General features: G+C 45.7%; 1 protein-coding gene across 2 annotated transcripts in view; it reads right to left on the bottom strand.

The window, feature by feature from the left end:
• ANAPC7 (anaphase promoting complex subunit 7) overlaps positions 1-20,046 on the bottom strand; it is a 588,909-nt gene that overhangs the window by 142,535 nt on the left and 426,328 nt on the right. For both annotated transcript variants that reach the window (XM_069619555.1, XM_069619554.1), the window contains exons 7-8: positions 17,954-18,071; positions 17,367-17,563 (exon numbers count right to left, since the gene is read on the bottom strand). In XM_069619555.1, coding sequence (XP_069475656.1) covers positions 17,367-17,563; positions 17,954-18,071 — 315 coding nt within the window. The remainder of the gene's footprint in view (positions 1-17,366; positions 17,564-17,953; positions 18,072-20,046) is intronic.

Here is a 20,046-nt window from a genome sequence, read left to right as displayed (position 1 = left end):
ATGAACTTTCTCTCATTTGAAATTTGTGAAAATACTGTACCTCTTAACCCCCCTCACTACGCCCCGAGAGTTAGGCCTTGGATGCTCCATCACACTACCACTCACTGAGCCCGGTGAGCTTGAATCACTGGTACCAAAGTCAGGAAGACATACCTACAGACCCTGACTGCATGGCTTAAGGAAAACCTCCCTAACATAGTGCACTGCAAAAGCTGCAAAACATGGCAAACTGCCACCAGTCTGTCGTAGTCACATTGCAAAGGCATACTGAATGTTGGCAAACAAAGGAAATAACGGATCAAACGTACTCCTGTAGCACACCACTTGAGGTGGTGTGCATTACCAAATGAAAACACAGGAAAACCTCAAAAGGAGAAACTGCTTACCCTGCACCAGCAGCTTTAAGGAATGACTAGTACTGTCCAAAGTCAGACAGATATGCTGGGGGTCCCACTGAAATAAATGGAGGGAAAGCTTCAAAAAGAAACCTTTCCTGAACACCTAGCAGGGATTGCAAAATATATATGCTTTATACTGAACTTATGTTTACCCCTAATGGAAATCATTCTTTTTTTTATCTCCCTCCCATACCCTAAATAAATATTTTTTTAAAAAGCTCCTACTTGAAAATCATATCTGGAGACCAGTTCATATCATTCCAATTTGCATCTTCTTCCCTAGACCCAATGGCTTTATGGTGAGTAAACACTGCACATAAATTGAGACATTATGATACTTTGCATAGAATGCAACCAGTTCAAACATATTTCTGAGACTCAAAAGGTGAAATGCATGTCAGGAAAGTTTCCAAGGTAACACATTCTTGTTGGAGTGTCTACTATATGACCCATTCTTTTGACAAACACAAGCCAATAATCAATGAAAAGGCTCCAGCACAAAAAACAAAGCCTGCCTCCTCACCTTCAGAGAAACATGTCCTTTTTCAGATCTATAGAAGACACAGCGGCAACCCTGTATGCTTCTGTGAACAATACTCAATGAACGCAAGGCAGAGCTGGGAGCCAGTTTGAGCAAGCAGGCATTCCTAAACCAACTACCAATTCCTCTGCACTGAAATAAGAGGTATGACCAGGCCCCTTATCTGGCCCCGTCAAGGAAGGGAGGGAGCCCGACTAAAACCACAGAGTGCCAGAGTGGAGTTTGGGCACGCCGCCGCCCGACCTTCCTTACCTGTGTTGAACGCGGCGCTGGAGCCGCAACAAGGCACTGCAAAGAGACAGATGGTGCCACAGTAGATAGCCGGCTGCGTCCACCCTAGAGGGATGCAGAGCGAGAGGGAGGCCATGGCAGCAGCCAGCTGCATGACACCCCAGTACAAGTGCAAGCACCTGCTTTCCCGAGAGTGAGGCAGATACAGCATCAGGGAGACTTCCATCAGAGAGCAGCAAGCTGTCACATCGGCATGATGCATATTGCAGCTCCAGCAGAGAGCCTCTTCTGCAGCCCGTTCGTAAAGGAAGAAAACCACTAACCCACCGTGGAAACCTTTCCTTTTTGAAAGCAGGCCCACAAGAGGCCAAAATGAGGGACAGTCCCCTACATATTGCTGGGCTTTACATGCCTGAAACGTGGCAGAGATGTCGAGAAGAGGGCACGGCTTAGAAGCCCTTCTTATGCCTTTCACGCTCCCTGGAGCAAGGAAAGTTATTGGTCAGGGTAAGAAAGCCAATCCTAAAAGAGGGTGGGATGTTTAAAGTGAAGTTGGTAATGGGTTAGTTTTGGGCTGTAGTTGGGGACAGGAGGTTGAGGAGGATGTCTGAAAGACCAGAGGAGGAGAGTGCCAATGGGTGTGGGCGTTATTGGAGAGAGGTCTGTGGAGTGGATGTGCGTGGGTATGGGAGTGAGTGTAGTAGCAGTAGAGTAGAAGTAGGAGGAAGGTAGTAGTGGTTCCAAGTGGAGGTAGGGGTAGTAGTAAGTGGTAGTGGCGATCATGAGAGTAAAGAGACGTAGTAGAGAAGAACAAATTACTTACCCGTGATAACGTTCTTTCGATTGGTTGTTCCTTTCACGTATTCCTCATCTTAGATATATTTGTTTCTTCAGCTTTGCTGCTTCGTAAAAAATGACACCAGAGGGCGCTGTGCTCCAGATCACTGCGTCAATGTCCCTCGAGGGTTGCCGTCGAGAGTCGACTTCATCTGCAGTATAAAGGGTTCGAGCCGCGCCCGTTGGCTTCAGTTTCTGCTTTTTTCGATGTACCAGCTGAGTCGTTGAATAGGCGTCCTTAGACCTCCAGCTCTCAGGAACTAAGAGTGCAATTGACGTAAACTGTACGGTGGGGTAGGCTGGGAGGGTCTATGAGGAAAACGTGGGAGGAACATCTATCGAAAGTACGTTACCACAGGTAAGTAATTGGTCTTTTCGAATGGATTGTGTCCTCCCATGTATTCCTCATCTTAAATAGGCTCCCAAAGCAGTATGAATTTGGAGGTGTAAGTACCAGAAAATATGAATCATGAATTGTATGAAGGACAGCTTTGGCAAACAGACCTTGTGATGTCGAATCTAGAAAATAGTGCTCTACAAACATGTGTATAGACTACCAGGTGGCCGCTGCACAAATATCCTGCACCGGAACCCCCCCTCTGAAGAGCCGTTGAAGTTGCCATGCCCCAAGTTGAATGAGCTCTTAGCCCATTCGGAGGATCTTTTCCAGCTAACTTGTAGCATTCAGTGATTGCTAAAATTACCCATCTGGACAGTGTTCGTTTTGTCACTGCAAAGCCCAATTTATGTCTAGTATATCCGACAAACAGTTGTTCACTTTGTCGAAATTTTGCCAATCTGGAAATATAAAAACTGAGAGCCCTTTTAGGGTCGGGTTTGTGTAATCTTTCTTCCTCCTTACTCGCATGAGGAGGAGGATAGAAAGAAGGTAAAGTGATTTTCTGTGACAGGTTAAAGTCAGAGACTATCTTTGGCAAAAATGAGGGTTTTACTTTAAGCGTAACCATGTCCTTATGAAAAATGGTATGAGGAGACTTACAAGAGAGCCTGTAACTCACTCACCCTGAGGGCTGATGTAATTGCCACTAGAAGGATAGTTTTTAAAGTAAGGAGTCTTAGTGGGCAAGAGTGCAAGGGCTCAAATGGAATACATGTAAGGAACTTTAAAACTAAATTTAAATCCCCAACAGGTACTTGAAATGGAGATGGAGGGTACACATTTGTGAGACCCTTCAGGAATTGAATAACCAAAGGCATTTTGAATTAGGACAGTTCTTCTGAGGAGCGCTTAATAGATGACACTGCCAAGCATTCCTTTATCGTGCCAACTTGGGGCCCCAAATTGGCCAAGTGTAAAGAGAAAGAAAGCACCATAGGAGTATTACATAGGAATGGATCCACATTCTTGTCCTTGCACCAGTTACTGAACTTGTTCCAACAAAACCGGTACAAGGACTTTGGTGCTGGCCTTCTGGCCGAAAGCAAAATCTCCATTACGTCATCCGAGAGGTCCCAATCCTTATATCTCAGCCTCTCAGAAACCATGTGTGAAGGCTGAGTGTCTTGACCACTGGATGGTGAGCCAGACCTTCCTCTTGCAAGAGGAGTTCCTCTCTTTGTGGAAGACGCACTGGAGGTCAGATGGATATGTCCAGAAGGTCCAGGTACCACGTTCTCCTGGCCCAATCTGGGGCAATTAGGATCATGGTTTTCCTGAACTTTCTCAACCTCCTGATTACGTGAGGAATCATGGGGACTGGAGGAAACTCCTACAGAAGTGGTAATTCCCAGTCCACCACGAATGCGTCTCCTAGAGCTCCTCTTGGAAGAAATTGCCTTGCGCAGTACTGATCGTACTTCCGGTTGACACTGGTCGCAAACAGATCCAATTGAGGGGTTCCCCAAAGAGTGAAGATCTCTTGAAGGACTTCCTGAGCTATCTCCCACTCGTGGGAGATTGTGCTCTGCCTGCTCAGAGCGTCCGCCGCCGTGTTCTTCTCCCCTGCTAGGTGAACTGCCGACAGAGAGATTCCTTCTTGTATTGACCAGAACCAGAGCTGCATTGCCTCTCTGCACAGTAGTAGTGACCCTACGCCCCCTCTTTTGTTGAGGTAGTACATGGCCACTGTGTTGTTCGTCATTATCAGAACATTTTTCCCCGTACAGAGGGCAGAAAGGCCTTCAGCGCTAGTCTGATTGCCCTCAGCTCCAAAAGGTTGATGTGTAGTTTGGACTCCGATAGAGACCAACGACAGCTGATTGACAGATCGTTGGTGTGGGCGCCCCATCCCATGAGTTAGGGGTCTGTCACTACCGTTATCTATGGCCATGGTTGCCAAAAAGGTTCTCCCTTGAGAATATTGTCCTTGCAAGTCCACCATAGGAGCCACTCTGGTCGGAACCAGCGAAAGATCTGACATATTCCCTGAAAATTGGGACCATTGAGTCCTGAGGGCCCATTGAAGGGATCTCATTCTCAATCTGGCCTCTGGCACCAGAAAAATGCAGGTTGCCATGAGGCCGAGCAACCTTAGAAAATCGAAGGCCGGCAGATGCTGGGCATTCTGAAACTTTGTTACCATCTGCAGAATGTGATGAGCTCTCTCCTCGGGAGGAGAGGCTTTGCCCGAGGAAGTATCCAGGACTGCTCCGATGAATTGGAGTCTTTGCAAAGGTATCATAGTTGACTTCTTGTAATTGAGGGAGAAGCACAGTCTGTGTAAGAAGTGGTAGGTCATGGTCAGATGGTCCTGGGCTCGTTCAGGTGAACTCGCCCCGATTAACCAGTCGTCCAGGTAAGGGTAGATGTGAATCCCCCCCTCTCCTGAGACTCGCTGCCCCTACAGCCATCAGCTTGGTGAATGTTAGGGAGAATTCTCTTAGAAGGCTAATTTCCCAAACCTAGTGATTCCCCCAGCAGCTTTGCTGGATTTTTGGGGTTTGTTTTTTTCTCCTGCTAAGAGTGAGACTCTTACTCGCACTCTTAGGCATGATTTGAGGTATGTCTGACTTGTTATGTGCTTATGGGCTATGGGGTTCCTTTTTACTCCATAGGGTATCATCTGTTTTTCTGTATGTGTGGTACACAGCACCCTCTGTGCAGTACCACAGGGGTGTCACAGTGACCCCCAAACAGACTCCATACCCTGGTACTGACTACTGTCTCCCAGGGCATGTAAAGTCCCCATTGGCTTTACTAGTCCCAAATTGTGAACAGAACCAGTACAAACCATCATATTGTGGAAGTACTGGTAAGGGGTAATTCGATTGCCCCTGCGTCTGTTCGAGGGGGCACTGTCCCGTCCCCCCTCGTAGAGTTTCTGGCTGGTGGCAGTGGTTACTACACGAAATATTCCACCAGAATATTCTCTATGGGATTTTCCCATTCATTTTTAACGCACCACTTTTTGGTGCAATATTAAAGATACCGCCGGTTTATTTATTGAATATTAAATCACCGGTTGGGTCTTTTTTCCAGAACTCGATTCTAAAATGGCGTTTGTGTCAGTCTCTCTAACTCTGACCAGGGTCGAGCCCTTTGTTCCACTATTTTGGCGGGCTTCTCCACAGAAGCCCTCCAAGTGGTGCCACTCTGTCTGGGTTCCACAGGAAGGGTGGAGGGGGGAATTGGCACCCTGGACTGCGTTGCCTTAGCAGCCCAAGTCGCACTCTACCCGGATTGGCCCAGTGGTGAGCCGCCCGTCTCACCACTTAGCATGTGTGATTGACAGCTAGGCTGATGAATGGGGGTTTTTATGCATAAAAGCAGGGCCTTTGGGACTGGAACTTCAGAAGTCGCCACAAGACCTAAGAATCCTAAGAGGGACGAAGTTGAGCCATCTGCAACGACGACACCACCAGTGAAGCCCTGCTGCATCTACCTCACCACTTTCCCGGCGACAAGAGAAGATCTTCTGCTGGACGAGTCTTCTTCCTCTGAGCTGGTGGGACCAACCAGTTCACCCTTTTTTTGCCTTCCAAAGACGGCCCTTGGTCGAATCGCCCGTGCCAAGCACCCTGGCGGCCGGATTGCCAAGCTCACCACTTTTGACCGCGAATAAAAGGACCGCATCTTTTAAATCGGGAACTCCGCGGCTGGTTTCATCCCTGTGCAGTGCAACGACTCCACGTTTCCTCCTCGACGAGATCCTCTCTTCCCCTGGTCGGAACAACGAAAACTGCAACCACTGCCAGGAACAACTGCCCCCGCTGGAGCTTCCATTCCCTTTAAGGTACTGTGTCCTGCCTGGCCTCCCTTTCTACAGATTGCTAAAGGTGACCCTTAAATCCTTGGCTTCTATACTGGGTTGGCTCCAGACCTCTAACTATATCTTTTGAATCTCCCCAACCTCTTTTGAGCACTCTGCAAAGACTTTCAGTGCACTTTAAACCGTGTGATCCTGGGCACATTTCGCTTTGCTCCATTTAAAGTGGGCCTGGCATATGAACTTTGGCTCTACAGTATAACCTGCCTTTCTCCCCTTGCTCTGAACAGTGTTGGGAATGGTTCTATTCTTATGCTCTGCCTTTTTCTCTCCCTTTAACTACACTATTGGAGTGCCATCTAGGTTAAGCGCTCACCTCTGTTTTAACAAATAGTTGTGCTTTAACCCCGACTTGTCTGATAGTTATCAAGGGAGGTGTATATACTTACCTGACTGTTTTAGATTAGTTTTCATTGAGAGTGCTAGTGTATTACCTAAAGTGTGTTTTAAATAAATAACTATATACTTTTTATACAAAGCTCTGGTCAATGTTTGTTTGCTTTACTGTATTTTGGCCCTATTGTGTATACTCTACATACTGCCCTACTCTTCTTGAGAGGAGTCTGACTGCTCAGCCACAGCTACCAGGTAAATCTGGGTGGTGCAGACTACTACCAATTGGGTTTACTGCTGCTCCTGTAGTCTTAATCTTTTTGAAGTGCTCCCCAAGGGAACTACACAGGATTCTGCCTAACAGTGAAAACCCTCGGGCACAGGTCAACCCAAATGGCAGAACTCGAAACAGATAGTGAGGACTGCCAACCGCGAACCTCGGGTACTTTCTGTTCTTGAGATGGATCGGCACATGAAACTAAGCATCCTGAAGGTCCAATGATACCAACCAGTCTTGGAGTTGGAGAGCCTGAAGGATCTGAGAAAGGGTTACCATCTTGAACTGGTCCGTCCTGAGGAACTTGTTCAAGTGTCTTAAGTCCAAGATGGGTCTCAATCCTCTGTCCTTTTTTGGGATGAGGAAGTATGGGGAATACCAACCGTTATTGCTCTCCGTTACGGGTACATGTTCTATTGCACCTTTCTCTAGCAGGGTTAAAATCTCCTGCACAAGGAACGGGTCTGGAATTTTGACAGAGTTGGCTCCCAGTGGATGGTCCTGAGGCCTTCGTTGAAAAAGCAGTAACCCTGGACTACTGTCTCCAATGCCCAAGCATCTGAAGTAATGCCCCCCCCCCATTCATTCAGATGCTGAGAGATCCTGCCTCCCACCAGGGTTTGTGGGTGAAGGCCTCAGGAGTGGCTTTGCAGCGGCCGAGGGAACAGTTTCCGCTGCTGGGGCTGATGGCACTCTTTCCTCTTCCACAACAAGGACATTTTCTTTGCTGTCCTTTTTGCCTTCGAGTAAGGTGTCGACATCACCTTTGATGAGGATCACCATGATGATGGCGTTTGGGCACCTGATGCCATTTTGTCGGGTAATACCTCCGATTTATGCACCGGTATGCCCATTTTGCTTTTTTTTTATGAGGTGTCTGAGAAGTCTCCCTCGACGATTTCCTGCTGGATTTTAACCGTTTGGTCTCGGACCTCCCTCTGTCACTTCTAGAATGAGCCGGGGCATGATCTATACCCGATTTCTTTGAGGGGGTCTGGGCAGCGTTCTCAAAGATCTGCATCATCGAGGCTCTGAACGCCTCCCACTTTCTTTGGGAATCATGCTTTGAAGGGCAGGTCATAACCCCTGTATCGGTTGACGACGAGGAAGAGGGAGATCGGTGACGCCTCTGATTTTTTCCAAGAGTATGATTTTCTAGACTGACTCCTCGACCTAGATTTCTTTGATTTGCGTTGTGATTTACTACTCGACTCACCAGAGTCTTTCTTTTTCCTCGAAGAAGACTTCTAGGATTGCTCCCCCACCGCCAATTTACCTCTCCATTCCTTGAGAGCTTTGTTGGTCATTGCCTGACAGGAACCGCACTCGTCTACCCGATGGTCCGGACCCACATCAGAGGCAATTTCGATGCGGGTCAGTGATAGACAACATTTTTTAAAGCCAGTTTTGGGCGTGGAAGGATTTGAAGAGGAAGACATTATTCGAAGAACTGAAGCACCATTTTCGTACCATGAAGGGAAAGCTGTTGGAAAAACAGAACTGAAGCCAACGGGCGTGGCTTGAGCCCTTTACACACTGCAGATGTCGACTCTCAAAGGCAACCCTCGAGGGACACCGACACAGTGATCTTGAGCAAAGCGCCCTCTGGTGTGAAATTATTTTTTTCCGAAGCAGCAAGACACGAATATATCTCATGAGGAATACGTGGGAGGATACAATCCATTCGAAGTGGTAGTAGGAGCAGAGAGGTAGTGAAAGTGGAAGTAGTAAAGGAGAACAGGAGTAGTGGTAGTAGCAAGAGGCAGTGGTAGAGTAGTAGTAAGATTGGAGAGGTGGTAGCAGAAGAGAGGTGGTAGCAATGAGGAGGTAGAGTAGTAGGAATGAAGAAAGAGGTAACATCAGAGGAAGGCGGTAACTGAGGTTGTACGGAGAGGGATAGAGAGGAGGGAGTGAAAAGAGGCAAGATCAGAGGATGGATGGATGGAAGGAAGGCAGTGTTTAAGATCAGAGGGATAATAGTGGTGGGAAGGAGAACATCTTGAAAGCCAGTGTAGGAAAGGGTCAGGTGAGACTGTGCATGCGTGACGAGGCACTTGAACATTGTGGAAGGATGCACCATCCCCAACTCCTTTAGAACACTGAGCGGGCCGAGGAGAGGGAAGTGAGAAGGCCCATAGGGAGTCATATAGCCATCGGCTCAGGGAAAGCACCATTAGCACTAGCAAGAAACAGATAGATAGGTGGCACCATGCGTTAACTCCTGCTAAGGATAAGGGAGGAGGAAAAGGCTACAGAAGTCAAGAGCGAGAGGAACAGCCCTACCACCAAACTCCCCAAAACCCACGGCTGGCCCCAACGTCCCAGAGGATCCATCAGCCGGTCTGTTTGTATTATTTCAAATAAAGACACTTGGACCATAAGTTGGATGGTCTAGAAGCTCCTCAAGACTTTCCTTTTCCCCTCCTCCTCCCCCATCTCCCTCCCTTGCTCCGTCGCCGAGATTAGTGACCAGGGCCCTTATGTGTCCTTTTTGGTCCTGGCCTTTCCCCCCACCCCCCAAACCCCAATCGCCTTCAGCCCTCACCCACTCCCAGCACTTGCCTTTGGGCGCCCGCTGGCCTGTGCTGTCTCACAGGCCTGCACTTATTGTATTGGCAGTTGACCACTCCCAAGTGATCTCTGCCAGGCACTTAACAGGTGCTTGCAAACGTACTCCCTAGCGCTTCCGTGCATGGAACCCCTAGCACTTACCCATCTCCCTCATCTCTTCGATCTCTCTGCACTTAAGCATTCTGAATGTTCACCAGGCCTAGTAGGACTGCTTCTTGCTCTTCATTGTTATTATATTTGCCTTTCATTCCCATGTCACCTCTCCGTTGCCCTGTGGGTGTTTTGAAACACCATTAACTTGATGTATAAGCGCCTTACAAATGCATAATAAATAAATAGAATACATACATTGGTGTTTTAGTGATTCTCTAAAGGGATGACCTGTCACAGAGATCACCCCTCACAGCATTCTCTTCTCAATTTTCTGTGAAGTGCTGGAAGCAGACAAAATCAGACATTGAAGGTTTCATCTACCCGTGGCACGCCTTGTGAGAAGATCTACTCTATCATCAGAGTCCACCCACCAACCCAGGATGGTAGGTGAGCCACTAAGATACTGTTAGGGAGAATTCTCATAAATTTGCTAATTCCCTTCACTTTAGAGACTTTGCTGGATTTTAAGGACTTGATTTTTTTACCTGGAGAGAGAGCCTTTTTTCCCACTCATGTATTTTGATGTGTGTTTTACTCTTCTTTTCTTTGATTATGGAGTTTTAGACAACTCCAAAGGCATCATCTTTTTATGTGTGTCACACAGCACCCTCAGTGCAGTGACACAGTGAAGCCTTTTAGGCTGTGCCAAGGTTTAAACACCTTCTCTGGGATAAACTACTGTTTCCCAGAGAATGAAAGTCAAATTGACTATTAGTCTTTTTAAATTCCTAGACCCAGCACATACTATCTTCCAATAGAGTGCTGGAGGGTTTACCTAATATCCCCTATGTCTAGAAACTCATGTAGCAGTCAAATGCTACCCTTTCCTATCGAAATGGCTGGTGGCAGTGGTTTTACAATGAACTGCCATGAATTTTCCGACCGCGGACACCGGTTTTCCAAGATGGCACCTGAGCCCCCTTTGTTTAAACAGGTCCCGGTCTTTTTTAGGTTTGGTCCCTTTGTTCCTATGCCTTTGGTGAGCTTCAGGACTGAAGAACGCCTCGAGTGCCAGAGTGACTGGGGTGGGCAGGAAGTGAGGGAGGTGCCCGAAACTCCCTGTGCTTAGTCTCCTAGGAGACCCAAATGCACTCTGGCGTGATTGGCTGGCTGACTGTCCGGCAAGGACAGCCACCCTGATGGGTGAGTGGCAGCTAGGCTGGAATGAATCGGGGGAAAACTGTTTAAAAGGCGAGTCTCCCGGATTGAAAGGCAGAGTCGACCACTGGAACGAAAGAACCAAAGACTAGCTGGAAGAGGACAGCTACTGCAACTCCTGGACTTTTGGTTTGCCCGGTGAAGCCCTCCTGCAGGTCCGAATCGCCAAGTTCATTTCAACACAGAAGCCCTTCAAGGACGACTTCTCCCTTTAAGTTGGTGGGACCAATCAACTCATAAGCCACCTGGACACCATTCTCAGAACTGGTTGTATTTTCCTCAGCGTGCTGGAGGAAATCGAATAGCCAGGGAGAAGGACACCAGTTTGTGTGCTTGACGACAGCTACCGGAATCAAAGATTTGCCAGTTTGCCAGCTTTGCAACCAGTCCCCGTGCAGTGCAGGAGTCCCCAGACGTCCTCCCTCTTGTCCCAACGACTGAGGCACAGGAACAGTGAGATCTTCAGGAAGTGCCAGGAACAGAAGTCTTCAGCTGCATCTTTTTCTTCAATCTAAGGTACTGTGAAAACCCGACCGAGAGAACTTGCCTCTCACTGCGAAAGTGCGTGAAACTTTGGCAACTTACAGGCCTAGTCAGCTTGTGACCCGACATACAAACCTTTCTTCTATGAACTACTTCTGAGAACCGTGGCAAAGACTTTTCCGTTTAAACTACCAGAACCGTTTTTCATATACAAGACTTTAGCCCATTGACTTTGGCCTATCTATTGCATTGGAACCACTCCTCTGGAGAACTCTAACTATTTGCACTGTTTAAGAGTAACTATTATTCGTTTTAGTAACGTATGCCTTTTTGCTCCTACTTCAAATGCTCCGAATGCCATTTTGCTCCTCCTTCAAAGTAGTTTAAATGCCTTAGACCCTGATAGTGTGAAGTACTGTAGTATATTGTCCTGTGATATGGATTGCCTCCTTGAAGTGAATGTTTTCTAACTGACTGTGTAATAAATTAATACGTGTTTTACCAAGAAACCGTGAGTATAAGAGTCTATTTGAACACCTTTGATTGTAGAACTCTGTGTAACCTCATTACAAGCTCACATTCCCTCTTGAGATAAGCCTGGCTGCTCAGCTCCCTACCAAAAACTGTGTGGTACCGACTAATATCAAAGGTTGGTTTTGCTTGCATCTCTAGTCTTAGTTGTGTGTAGTGGTCCCACAGGGCACTGCATACAAACTTTACTTGATACATCAGGAAGTGAAATGCTTGCTTCAAAGATGTATGAGCAACCTACAGTCAGAGGTTTCCCAAAGGTGTTCCAACGAAAACGGTACCTCATGTGTGGGTGCACCTACCGGGGCGCAAAAGGAAAATGGTAACCCACTGGTAACCTAGCCTTTCGGCACAGCACATTTTGTTCATGTGGGCAACCTACAGATTTGGGTCTAGGGTGTGGAAGCCAGCAAGGAAAACGGGGAACCCCAAGCATTTCCCAAAAGAGGATACCCGTGGGAATGCACAGTAGTCTGACTTGCACGAAGCGGCCCAGAATTTATTACCCAGAACCCCAGACAAAGTGAACATTGCGTTTTTTCCCCACCAAATATCACACTTTGTCGGGGATTGTGGCCAATAAAAACTGGGGCAATTTGCGCAAGGCAGACCTCTGTGGATTCCCACGGGTGTCCTCTTTTCGGAAATGCATGGGGTTCCCCGTTTTCCTTGCTGGCTTCGACACCCTAGGCCCAACACTCAACCTGTTCTTGAAAGCCAGGAAATTGGGGAATTCAGCACAGCAAACCATTTGTTCCTAGCTCTTACAAGGAAAAAACCACAGGCTTCTTTGTACATCATTTTATTGTAGTTTTCTGAAAAAACGCAACGTTTTTGCACTTTGCCATTTTCTCTCACCCCTCTACAGCAACCTAGGATTCCTGGGTGGCGTATCGACCGCCTACATGTGCGGAAAAAAGGGCCCAAATTTGGCCAAGATATCTCATGTAACAAAAAAGTTACAAGGCATTGAATGGCCACATACCAAAATCACCAAAAAAGGCCTTGTCATTGGAGTCAAATACCCATGGCACTTAAAGGGTTAAGGCATATGTGTTTAACGTTTGCAGCACACAGCTCCTTATGGGCAGTGTTTGTTGGGAACCCTTTGGGTTCTCCTTTGAGAATCTTACTGTATCCTCGAGTAACTACAGTTACTAAGGATAGCGGACCCTCCTAAAAACGTTATACTATCAGAGATTAGCACACACCACCTTATGTGGAGTGCTAAGGGGATATCTAGTATCCCCATTCTCTCTGCTCCTGTGACCATTTAGTCACAGACAACCCTCTAGTTATGGCTGGTGGCAGTGGACGTGCTCTACCAACTACTGTGCTATTTTTTAACGCAGACTGTATTCACAGTTCCGGAATTGTGCACAATCGGGTCACATAAGTATTAACTTGGTAGCTCCTTTTGTTCACCACTTCTAGCATGTCTGTCCTTTGCTAGCCCTTCTACCATTCTGGGAGGGGAAGGTCTGTGTTTGTGCTTTGCCTTTGGCAGGAACTCTTGGGTGTCCCCACCTAGGCTCCAGTGTGTCTGGGCAGGTGGAAGTGGGGAAGGAGTTATTCACTCCCCTGTTCTTTGTCTGCCTGAGTGCCTGAATGGGACCAGCTCCCACCTGGGGTCTGGCTGTCCCGATTGGAAAGCCACCCGCCCCTTTCTGTTAACTGCTGAGCGAGATTGCAGAGGAGTGTTTGCCAAAACTGAATAAAGTGAGGTGAGGTTCCTAAGGTGAAAGGCAAGTCGATCACTGGAAACTGAAGTAACCGAAGAAGAAAATTACCAGAGACACCTGCAGACCCTTTGCAAAACCGTGAAGCGACCACTGCTGTCCTGACCCAGTTTTCTTATCAACAGAGGTGCTCCGAAGAGGAAGATTCCTTCCCTTTGGCTGGTGGGACAACCAGCTCTGAGACAAACTACAATCTGAGCCATCTACCAAGGTGCTGTGCCTTTCCAGAGCTGCAGACTGAACACCAGAAGACCTCTGACCCAATTCCAGTGCATCGTCTTTGAGAGGCCGAATCCGTCCAAGTCTTTGTGGAGCTTCGGGCGAACCTCCATAGAGACAATCCAACTCATCCAAGTCCCCTCACCAGAGTGCAGGACTCCAGGAATCGAAGATGATGGACTGGGCAAATCGTGTCCTTTGTTGGTGCTGCTTGGGTACCTCTGACCCAAGCTTGTGTCCCTTTTGCGAGTCCTTTAACAGGGTCTCCAAACGTGTCAATTCTTCTAGCATCTTTAACTAGAGACAAGGTATCCACAGGAACATTTGCTGCTCTGCTGCGTCGTAAGACTGAACCCTCTCCAAACTGACCTTTACACAGAGTTAGGGATCAGGCTTTAAAGGCATTAGTTTGCTCTGAAACTGCCTCTAGAACCTTAAGCTCTGCTACTGTTTGACTAACCAACCATTTTCCTTCCTAAAAGACCATCTTATGTGGTTTTGCTAACTAAATACAATTACCGTATATCTTTGTCTGTGCGCAAGTGCGCGGTAATACTGATAATACGGTAGGCAAAGTGGCAGTCTGTGTGTGTGGCTGGATGGACCCAACTCTACATCCTTGTGAGTTGTGTCTGTTGCTGGCAGAGACAGCGGCCAGAGGCAGTCCTGTTTGGTCAACCCCTGCCAAGTTTGAATGGTGCAGATCTTTGCCATTGGTGGGCTGGTGGAAACTCCAGCCTGGATCCTGGATAAAGGGAGAACTTCTGCAGCTGTTCTCTAGAACATCACAGGAGCCTAGACCTCTACGAAGGAGAGCAGCCTGCTGAAGAATTGGAACTCTTCATTGGAAGGACGCCAGCAGCCCTTTCTTCACTTTCCTGGGGGACACCCCGGCCTCTATGCAGATCTCAAGAAGACCTTCATCGGTGCTTCAACCCATCGATCAGTGTAAACAACCAGTCCAAAGCTCTGCTCAAACATCCAGCGGCTGGAAGAACTCTGAACAATCCCAAAACCATCCTGTGCTGTTTTGGTGCAATGGTCGCCATCCCGAGTGGAGACTTGGTACTAACAGATCCCCAGTTTATGGAAAAAGCAACATTTCCCAGATGTTGCAGCCCTTCACCATGAAAACGGCCAGAGCTAAATTTAAAGTTGCTTTTTGGAGGAAACTGGAAGGCAGTGAAACCGCACAGGAATCTGCAGGCAAACCACATTATAAAGAATGGAGGAATCCATCACATGTCCGCAAACACCAGTGGACCTTTGATACCAGTCACTTTCATAGAACATACACAGCCCCTGATGAATGTCCGGCATATTCTAGCTATTGAGGACAGAAACGTATAAGTAGGGCAAGAGAGTATCACAGTTTGCAATTTGGGGTCAGAGGACCTACACTATGGGTAATCAATTGACAGACTTTTTGAATTGATATGATGATATATGATATGATGGTTTATTTATATAGCGTCTACACACAATGTGTTTCAAAGCGCTTCAAGGCAAGGGAGGGAACAAGGGAAAATACAATGACATTCTTACAGGCCATGAACCGTAAGGATGTGAAATTAACTATCGTACTCGGCCCGACGACATTTCAGATAGTGCAAGAGCTAAGACATAGATAAGGAAGGGAGGGGGAGAGTGGGAAGGAAATGGAAACAGACGGTCGACTACCGTACTAGGCCTGATGACATTTCTGGTAGATCCGGAGAAAACAAAAGGTGAGGGAGAGGATTGCAGAAAGGGAGGGGAGGAACAAAACAAGCGACTATCATACTAGGCATGATGACATTTCAGATAGTGCTGGAAGGGGGTAGGGAGGAAAAAAACAGTAATGGGAGGTTGGAGGAAACAGACGTGGTTGCTATCATGTTAGGTCCAGGGACAATTCTGATAGAGTAAGTGCATAGAGGAAAGTAAGGGGAGGAGATAGGAAAAGGGTGGGCAGGGCTTGCTAAGTGGTGAAAAAGAGCGGCAGGCAGGAAGGCACCAGGTGGACGGGGCTTAGGCCAGGTGACCTATATCCACTTGCACCTGCTCCCCATCTGCCTCCCCAATTGATTTGATTATTTATGTTTTGTACCATCAGATATGGAATACTGATGTAAAAGTTTTTAAATTAATGTGTTTGTGAATTTAAAAAGTGATTGTATTGTTATATTGCATAATACATTTTTTTTGATGTTTTAATTAGATGGATGGGGAAATAATACCCTGTTAACAGTTGCATGCATTACCTTTAGACGTTTGATACACAGTCTTATTATTGACTAGATACCTTCCGGGTGTGTAAGTGTCATGGGACTGTGGAAACATCAAAACACCTGTTCAGAGTGTATGTCCAAGTACTTTATATGTATGTACATATGAGACCTTTGTCCATCATTACGACTATCAAATCTGATGACTTTTGGACGTGCTGTCTGAAATCACCCTCATTCTTAGTCCACCTCACACTTAAGTGTTTGGAACTTGATATCAAAGAGGCTCGCTATTGGCATAAAATCATTTTGACCTCTGAGGGGGGTTTCCAGATTCCCATATTGACTGTCACTTTCTTTTATTCAATACTGGTAACCTAGTCTTGAAGAATGTATACGACTTGCATACAGCTTATTTGAAAATTAGATATCAAATGCTTTTTTACTGCTGGTTTGTCCTATACATGTATTTTTGGTGCTGCTACTGCCTTGTATTGTCAAATCTACTCCATCTTAGTGATGTCTATTTGTCTAGATCCTAAAACATGACGCTCCTTTGCACTTTGCGGATTTGTACTTTTCTGCCTTGATATTTAAACATACATTGTAATACTGTAGTATTTTATCCTATTGATTTTATGGTATTGTGATTATTGCAACTGATGTATGTATTCCAATCTTAATTTTTCTATTTTACTTGTGTACATGTTTTTGTAAAAAGTCATTGACTAATTACAATAAATATAATAAATACCTTATTCATACAGTTTTGTTTGGTGTTCATAATCTCCTTTCTTCTAAACCTATTCTCAAAGTATTGCTTACCTGGTTCCATTTCTTTTAGTCATTTGCTTTGGAACACAGTGTTCTGCAACATACATCCAACTGCAATTCAAAGTGAATTGTTAGTGCTCTTAACAGAGGCCACCTAGGTGAAATAATGTATAGTGTTACTTACCTGTGTTTTTTAACTACCAAGTGTTGCCCAAGGCCTAAATAAATAACGGTATTTATACCTTCTGCCTAACTTCATTTATTCAGAGTGCTGTGTGTGTGCTTAACAGAACCCTTCAACACTCTCATGCCAAGTGTAAGCTTTGCTGTTTAGTCACATTCCCCAGATAGAGTTTGGCTAGACTGCTAGACCTCCGTGTTTGTCCCTGCTCATCAGAATAGGGTGGCCTCTCGGAATCTGTCCACAGGGTTGATTGTGAAAATCCATTTGAACAGTTCCCTGTCCTGCCAGAAAGTGACTTAACAGTTGGCAAACTAAAGAAGTATACAGGTTAATAAGATGGCGGTTGCTGTGGATGATTAGCTCTCTATTTTTCAAAACCAAATTAGGTGTAGTAATACTGGTCATACAGGGATTACAATCTAAAATATTCAAAGCTGTTAATGTGGATGGAGTGAAATATATTTAAAACATTATGGATATTTCCTGTTCTTTAAGTGAACTTGCCTTCATAACAATCCAACCGGCATGGGGCGAGGCGTATTGCTTCACGGAAGTGTATTATTGCCTCCTGAACCCTGCCCATGTTACGAAGAGCAGCTCCTTTTAATAACAATGCTTGAACACTGTTACCATTTAATTGGATAGCCTTCGCTCCAAGGTACAAGGCACGGGAATATCTTTTACTGTAGAAACTGTGACACCTGTAGAAAAAACAACAGAACAAGTTGAAGTCTAATCTCCTGGCACACACTGGGGTTTGTTTACTTGCAGAGAAAACAGCAAAGTATAAGGTATTAATGCTGCTGTATTGACAATTAACTGCATTTACTACTCACAAAAAAATATAAACTGCACCACCCAGTACAAAAAAGTGTTACAGGCTTCCAATAAAAGATATGCCTCGCAATAATCTTTTGATCACCCTTTATACTTTCCGGAAACCCAGCAACTGCAAGATATTTCAGACAGCAGAGATTTTGTTAACAAAGTCGCAAAGAAAGCGAAAGTGCTTAATGAACATCAACTCAAGATTTTCCAGCAAATCATGGGAATATCAAATATGGGTAGGAAAAAAAGGCTAATGCACTTACCCTGACACCACCCAAGGTTCTGCATGCTGATCGGAGATATTGAACAGACGACAACCTAGGCTTTCCACATCCTCAAGCCGACCTTCTCGAGCCAACAAATACCCATATACATCCATTCCTATATTTATTTAAAAAATGAACAATAATTAATGTACAAGCAAAACAATCATTACTAACAAAACAAAAGAAAGCAAAGCAGAGAGACAGGTATGTTACTTATGTTGCATTTAGGCCTCAGACAATTTGAGGGTGAAAACTGAAACAGGTAGGAAGGTGGAAATGGAAGAGGGAGATCAGGACAAAATGTATCAATACAGGGTAACCGGTCATATGCAGATCAACAATGAGATGTGTCACAGAGGAGTAGATTAAAAGAGTTTCATAGGGTGAAGCCTTTAGTTTTGAAAGTTCAACCTCCCAAAATGTTTGAACATTACAAGATTGGCCCTTATTTGGGAATCCAAGAGCAAATATATGTTTGAGAGTACGATATGTGAAAAAGGCACAGAAGTTCTAACAAGGTCCTACTTTCTTAATAGGAATACATATTAATTTGTGACCCCCTAAAGTACCTTTAAAAAAAAAAAAAATAAAGTTCACCCCCCAATTATTTTCAGCTGGGAGCCGGCAGATGTGTGTCGACAACTCAGTTGCTTTCATTAACTAATTATGCAACTTGTGAACTTAAGCCCGAATGAAATTAGGCATCTTCTACTTGCCCTTCGTTTTCTACTTGCAATCTCCCTTTGACTCTATTAGGCTTGGGCTTATCTTCATCTGATCTTTTTTTCAAGAATTGTCAGCTACTTCATAGGATTTTCTAATTGCTCCATATTTCTTTGTTACGCATTTACATGTTTTTGATTGCTTCATTTACAGTTTTAAGTTGTTTTTATATACCCTATGCTGTTCCGCAGAACCCATTCTGGTTCAGTTCACACTATCCACATTTACAATCTTGCCTGCTCACTCCCTTATCTCCTTTGTTACATTAGGTCATGCACTTGCCCGGGAAATATATGAGAGAGAGCGAGAGACCGCGGGAGAGGGAGAGACCGTGGGGGAGGGAGAGAGGGAAGATCCTGCACTCTCCAATCCAACAGTGAAGTACTGCTGGAACTTGCCCGCTCTACACCTCAGTATAGGACCAGAGAGAACCACAACAATGGTCCATTCACTTGATGAGCACAGTTAGATTACTCTCCTCAGGAAAGAAGGTCCCATCAAACCTTAGAATGCTTACCAGGTGTCTGGGACTTGGGCTTTTCAACAACGTACCAGCACTAAGCAGTATCAAAGACTTAGAACTGCTCTCACAGCATATTACCTAAAACTAAACCGCTGTGCGTTGCCTGCACCTTCGTCTTCAACTATGTTTCAATCTTACTAACAGAAGTAGCTTCAATTAGCTGAGCACATATTTAATATCTGCTAGGCCCAGCAACGTCATCCAGGGTCTTTGCACCATTGTTCTTGCCCGGGGGTCGTCGCCTACATCTTCTTCAAAGGGCCACATCTTGACATCCTCATTTCCTCATATCTATAGACTCAATGCTTGACTGTGCCATACAGGATAACATTGGGCTCATAGCAAAGCAGTGGGCACCACCTGTGCACACTAAAATGCGTGCAAACTCTTCAGGGGGACAGCACCACTTCACTAGAACCACAAGGTTTCTGTTTAGGTTCATCCAATAGGCCAATATTAAGAGACATAATTATTACTACTATTTTTGGAGACTCTCAGACCACTTTTTATGGCATCTCAATATTTTGCTTTTCCCCCTTTTATTCTTTTGGATCACCGACTTCTTTTTGGTGGCCAGATGGGCTTCTCCTGAAGCCCCCTGTCATTGAAACCCTTTTTACCATACTTAAAATGTATGGTATTGAGTCACCCCTAAGGCGTCCTGTCCCAGCGAAGTGCTGGAAAGCACTCTGCAGTCTGGCAGTGGATTGTGCATGTCTCGGGAATCGGTAGCATTAAAGGAGGTGCCTTGCATCAGCACCTGGAAGGGGAAATAAAAAGGGACTACACAGAGCGAAGTGCAGGAAAGTGCACTGTACAGCTTGGCAGTTCAGTCAGTGCTCCG

This window comes from Ambystoma mexicanum, chromosome 10, assembly GCF_040938575.1.
Source record: "Ambystoma mexicanum isolate Mex_15411 chromosome 10, UKY_AmexF1_1, whole genome shotgun sequence".
Classification (NCBI taxonomy): domain Eukaryota; kingdom Metazoa; phylum Chordata; class Amphibia; order Caudata; family Ambystomatidae; genus Ambystoma; species Ambystoma mexicanum.
Note: the sequence above shows the minus strand (reverse complement) of the source record. Positions and strands in the feature narration are given on the sequence as shown.